The sequence below is a fragment of the Puma concolor genome, chromosome A3, assembly GCF_028749965.1.
Source record: "Puma concolor isolate L17-30 chromosome A3, mPumCon1.1.hap2, whole genome shotgun sequence".
Taxonomy (NCBI): Eukaryota; Metazoa; Chordata; class Mammalia; order Carnivora; family Felidae; genus Puma; species Puma concolor.
This window is the reverse complement of record NC_141669.1, coordinates 116,725,430-116,731,754: the sequence shown is the minus strand read 5'-3', so window position 1 is coordinate 116,731,754 and position 6,325 is coordinate 116,725,430. Positions and strand designations below refer to the sequence as shown.

Genomic DNA, 6,325 nt, shown 5'->3' with positions numbered 1-6,325 from the left:
TTGACCAGTAAAAGGTAACATACTTGGGGAAGGTGCTCAATTCAACACAGATAACCTAATTTCAATTTTTCATTCCACTGCAGCCTCTCTTAACTGGGGAAGGATTTGGTGCTCCTTTCAGGGGTGTCTGCATGTTAAGAGGATTGGATAGTGCCTTTACAGTGAGGAAACTGGGCAGACACCATCTTAATCAGAGGATCAAGGTTAACGTTACTAGTAATGTGATATAAACGTTTAGGTAAACACAGGCTTTGGAGTCAGTCCTTTCCAGTTTGCACTCTTGCCACCGAACAACCTCAAGTTAATCACTTTAAGCCTTCATTTTATTATCTGTAAAATAGAAATAATCATCCCTGAGAGTGGCCAGGAAGACTAAATGACAGTTGCATGTGGCATATCCAACAATGTTTGGGACATAGTAATAAATGATCGTTGCCCTGGGACTAAGTGAATGTAGGTATGGTATTGGTTGCCAGGATAGGGAAGACAAATAGAAGAGCAGGTCTTAATTAGAAATGACGAAAAGGAACAGTATGGAGGTTTTCAGATCTGTAGGTATAACCACAAATTCTCAAGGTCCTGCCTGCCCTGTAGGGTGCCTTGAGGAAACCCTCTTGCCCACAGCAGCTCTGCTTAATGGGAATCTGTTAGTAAGGGACCAACACTGTCCTTCTGAGGTCTCCACTGAAGACCCTCCTCTCCTTGTCAACTCCTGACAAAGGAGCTTTACAAACACTGATAACTGAAATAGGCTGGGAGTGACAGCAATTTCTCTTCTAGAATTACACACTAGGAGACATTTCTTAAAGTCCAGATAACAGCAGCCCATCAGCCACAGCTGAGTTTTGTTTGATGTTCTTTGTAGGGATTGGGGCCAGTAAGCCAAATGGTTAAGAACAATTAACTTCCCATGGAAGATTTCCTCATGCTGGGAGGGACAGTTCTCCCTTTTTCTTAGGCACACTGAAGCTAGATCTTTCTAGCTGCTTGTATGAAACAATGAACAGGATAGTGTCTACTTCTCAGGACCTGGAAGGGACCTGCAGTTTCTGTCCTCTAGTCCCTGCCAGTTCAGAATTATTAAAAAAAAAAAAAAAAAAAAAATCATGGGACTCCTGTGTGGCTCAATTAGTCAAGCGTCTGACTCTTCATCTTGGCTCAGGTCATGATCTTATGGTTCATGAGTACAAGCCCTGCATCTGGCTCTGTACTGACAGCACACAGCCTGCTTGGGATTCTCTATCTCCCTCTCTGCCCCTCTCCTGCTCTTTCAAAATAAACAAATATTTTTAAAAAATATTAAAATCCCATTCCTCTTAGCCTCTCGCCACTGGTTCTATTTTAAATGAGAGCGTGATCGCCTGGTTTCCTAATAAGAAAAGAGTCTACTGAATCTATTGAGCAGGATAACTCATTGAGGTCAGTCTTGATAACTAGCTGGTGGTTTTCTATTCAGCACCCATGCTTGGGTCCTGTCTTAGAGCACCTTTACTTGTTTTAGAAAAGAAGAGGTCTGGGGCGCCTGGGTGGCGCAGTCGGTTAAGCGTCCGACTTCAGCCAGGTCACGATCTCACGGTCTGTGAGTTCGAGCCCCGCGTCGGGCTCTGGGCTGATGGCTCGGAGCCTGGAGCCTGTTTCCGATTCTGTGTCTCCCTCTCTCTCTGCCCCTCCCCTGTTCATGCTCTGTCTCTCTCTGTCCCAAAAATAAATAAACGTTGAAAAAAAAAAATTAAAAAGAAAAGGAGAGGTCTTCATCTTGGTTCTTCTTAACATAGGCAACAAATCCAATCTCACCTCAGTGGGTCTTTCCAGTTTTTTTCTACCTACTCCACAGTACAGACCAGCTACAACTTGTGCACTTACAAAGACAGAGAGGCAGAAATCTATACAATTCACACAGAAAGAAGGCTTTTTTTTTTGCTGCAGGTGAGGAAAACCTTCTTACTCAAGACTAACATAACAGTGTGCAAAGGACCAAAAGAGTTTAATTATAAACACAGTCTTACATCTTTTAAGGAAATGCAAGTGAGGCAGCCCCCTGAAGGACCTTTATAAGAGCACTTGACTCCCTGTGATATTTGTAGAGTTACCTGAGTATTTGAAATTACAGTTCAAGAAAACAAAGGAACTCCAATACAGTAATATACAATCCAGTGCTGCCATTCTCTGTTTTTAGTAAATGAAAGCATAGCATATATACAGATCATCTTGTAAATAACTCTAAAAGAAAAACAAAAAATAAGGGGGCTGGAGATACCAACAATATTAAGTAGAAGTAATAAACTTTATAAAGAAGTTCAGATACAGTTACAGCCAAAACAAGGAGGGATATAGAAATAGAGAAGTCTAATTCCATGAGTCATCCCTGATAACATTTTAGATTATTAATCAGATAAATAAAAAGTGGCAGAGTGGGCTTGACTGAAATAGTTCATTTAGGATGCAATCTTTGTGAGCGAGTCATTTTTCACTTAAATTTCTGATGATTTGACATTGGTATGTCAATCTCTTGGTGAAAAATTAGTACCTGAATTTTAAATAGAGTTATTGTAAGTCTTATGAAATTAGATTCTTCTGCACTCTGATTTAAGTTCATAAAAGAGCAGGAATTCATTATTATGAGCTGCTGGATCAGTTTTAAACCACTCTATCTGAAACAAGTGAGGTCCTTCCCTCCTGACCCAGGCTGTGAAAGGCTGCCTTCCCCAATCTCCCAAAAGAGCAGAAGAATAAGGCAATTGCTCATTTTACTTTGTTTTTATTTCAACATAACATGCAGTAAAAAAAAAAAACAAAAACAAAACAAAAACAAAAAACCCCCCAAAAAACCAGGATTTATTAGCATTTACAATGCTTACAAAGAAAAAGGACTCTAAAAGCAATTTAGTTCAGATTTAAGAAATTGCTCTAATTGAACACTTACAATAAATCTATTTCCAAATGTTCAGTTTGGACCAAAATTTAAAATAGCATTTGGCAGGTAAATTATGTCTGCTGCTTATTTGTAGTATTTTTATATAACCTCTGATTCTTGGGATATCCAGCCCCCATTTTCCTAACACAGCAGGGAAGACATATACATGTGGCCACTTAAATTAAAGGAAGAAATGGAGTAAGGGAGATCCCAGGCTGCAAAAATATATACAAGCATTTACCTTTTCCAGAACTAAACGTTTCTTCCATAAAAATATTAAATAGCCAAGCCCTATAGAACTAGGGCCAGGGCTACTTCAAATATAGCTATTCTGTATTTTAAAAATATAGGGCAGAAAGCCTTTTGGGTGATATTTATACATTTTCACACAATATTTCTAGGTCCCTAAATGAATCATCAAGCATTATGTAGAACAAAAACAAGTCTACTTTCTTACATTATTTAATTTAATCTTATAAATCTCTAGTAAATATTGTAGATAACTACATTTTAATGAGAATTCGCCTCAATAGTATGTCTTTATAGAAGGCTTAATCTCCACAGCCATATATTACCAAAGTTCAGATTTATATAATGAATGGATAGTTGGCAGACATTCGCTCTGTAAGACAAAGCAATAGCATTTTCCCCCCTACCAACAAAAAGGCAGAGTCCCTACTTTGGAAACCAGGGCTTTTAGAGATCATACATTTCCTGGAGTATATGGAATAAAAAAACAAAGATAGGGTTGGGGAGAACCTAATTTCCCCCACCTTTACACTAACAATTTCTAGATGAGGCAACCCTTTTACTCACTTAGGTCTGCTTTATGATGGCAGTGTTTTAGAGTACAGATACACAAGTTTTAAAATGTTTTTGTTGCTTCCAGGATGTGAAAGGACAAATAGGGACAAAGAAAAACCATTTTCTTTCCATATGGACCAGGGGTTTGCTACTCTCTGCTTATTTTTGGCTCAGTACTACTTGTTCCTGCTATGCTACCAAAACCTACCAAAGCCCTGTTTCATGAATTATATGAGGCTGTCCTCAGGGTTCAGCTGCGTGTGATAGGCACTCAGCTGGCTGAGGCTTCATCCCACTGTCCATAAAGTCAAACCTCTGACAGCAGCCACCCTGACAGAGTCTAAGCTAGGCCAAGTTAAAAGAATTAACTACAGAGACATTCAAAGTGCATTTAATCAGATACTAATGGAGCAGTCTGAAATTAAATAGTCATGGGAAAAACAAGGAAAAACCTGTTAAAACTTTATGAGTGAAGAGGATATCCAACTCAGGACAATGTAAAGAATGGAAAAGATTACTCCAAGGTGTCAGAGAAATGATTAAATTTGAAGACTTTTAATTCACACACAGAATACATTTCTGTGATTACTAGAAATGTATTGTTATTAAATGTACTACTCCCATCTCTTTAGCCAGTACCACAGCTCTCCCTCCCTATGTAAATGTAATGTAGAGGATGTTTCACTGACCTCCCTCTTTGGACTGGAAAGTACTCTAGTTACAACTTGAACTCCCTAGCAATAACTAATAAACTGAAGTTGTTGGATTATGATAAAATTATAGATGGAATTTATATATAATAACATACAAAAATTGCCAATGATGGCCTTTGATGAATTTAGCTACCACCCTGAAGGAAGCACAGTGTTAATATTTTTTATAAAGTTTAGTATTTGCAAGGCAATTAAAACAATCAAACTTCCAAATGAAGAGAGTTATATGGACATTTGCAGGCTGGAACCAACTTCTCCCTGAATTCAAATTAACAAAACTACTTTGTAGAGAGATGCAAGAGTTTTGCATCACTTTCCAGGGGTAACAGCAAAATGATGCATGGATTCATGCTCTGGGAAGAAAAAACAGTCAGGCCAGGCTGAAATGAGAGGGAGAGCACAAGCCAGAAGTTTGCTCACATCCCCAGAAGCTGGGTTAAGTTTGCACTTTTAACCAATACCTCTTACCAAGAGACTTAATAGGAAGATCTTACATATTTCATTTACCAAGGGACTTCCCTGCATATCTGCAGAAGTCTCTAAAAGAAAAAATCTACTCCCAAGCGAGACTTTTGACACATGTATACAAAACTGTTGTTAAGGTAACAATCTAGTGGAATAAGACAAGGCAGATTTCATTGCTGTTAAATCTCATGTTAAGTAAGGTTCGACTAGTCATTTGCAATCTGATTTCTGGAAACATGGAGTAGAAATCCAGAATCACTGGGAGATAAATCTCAATGATAACATTAACTTACTTATACTCAAATAACTCTCTAAACAGTCACAGCCCAATTTTACAACAAGATGTGCAACAAGCAGAGAAGGAAAAGGACAAACATTGTAAATAAGTTCTTGTCCTTTGGTGGCACAAGTTCTCGGAAGTTACTCTTGTCCAAATCCTTCTGTTTCTTCAATGGCAAATAACAGCTTTTCCTTCAGTTGCTCATAGCTCTTGTAGGGTGGCAGGTCCAGGCGGTTAAAACTAAAAGTAAGAATTGTTAGCTTGAGAAAAGGAAATATATAAAGAATCATATGACCAGTGTAGCATACAACACCACTGGTTTTTTTTTGTTTGTTTGTTTGTTTTTTAAATTTTTTTTTCAACGTTTATTTATTTTTGGGACAGAGAGAGACAGAGCATGAACGGGGGAGGGGCAGAGAGAGGGAGACACAGAATCGGAAGCAGGCTCCAGGCTCTGAGCCATCAGCCCAGAGCCCGACGCGGGGCTCGAACTCACGGACCGCGAGATCGTGACCTGGCTGAAGTCGGACGCTTAACCGACTGCGCCACCCAGGTGCCCCAACACCACTGGTTTTAAAGTAAGGCAAAACTGGGTTCAAATCCCAGCTCTGTCATTGGGCTTTGAACAAGTGCTTTTACCTTTCTGAATTTTGGATTCTTCTTTGGTAACTTGGGAATAACAATATTTACTTTTCAGGGTAGAGGGACAGAGTAACAAATATACGTACAACACATGGCCAAGTACTTCAGGGTCTGTGCTGACAGCTCAGAGCCTGGAGCCTGCTTCGGATTCTGTCTGTCTCTCTCTCTCTCTCTCTGCCCCTCCCCTGCTCGAGCCCTGTTTCTCTCTCAAAAATAAACAAACAAAAAAAATTCAGGGGTGGGAAATGGGACTGACTGCAAGTGGGCATAAGGGATCATTTTGGAGTGACAGAAATAACTTAAAACTGGTTAACTGTTACTACTCTGTAAATCTACTAAATATCACTGAGTTTAAATGAATAACCTTATAATCTTTAGTAGTTTTATGGTATATAAATTATACCTTGATAAAGCTGTTAAAAATAACTCAACACCATGGGGAAAAATATTTCATTTCCAATTTCCAAGAGGCTTTAATACCTACAAGGTAACTGGGAAAAGGCTATT

The 6,325-nt window shown here is 39.0% G+C and overlaps 1 protein-coding gene across 4 annotated transcripts in view; it reads right to left on the bottom strand.

Annotated features, from left to right (window-relative positions):
• Positions 1 to 1,965: 1,965 nt before the first annotated feature.
• ITCH (itchy E3 ubiquitin protein ligase) overlaps positions 1,966 to 6,325 on the bottom strand; it is a 146,459-nt gene continuing 142,099 nt past the window's right edge. For all 4 annotated transcript variants that reach the window (XM_086702022.1, XM_086702021.1, XM_086702023.1 and 1 more), the window contains one exon: positions 1,966 to 5,416. In XM_086702022.1, the coding sequence (XP_086558148.1) occupies positions 5,317 to 5,416 (100 nt within the window). In that variant the 3' untranslated portion in view covers positions 1,966 to 5,316. The remainder of the gene's footprint in view (positions 5,417 to 6,325) is intronic.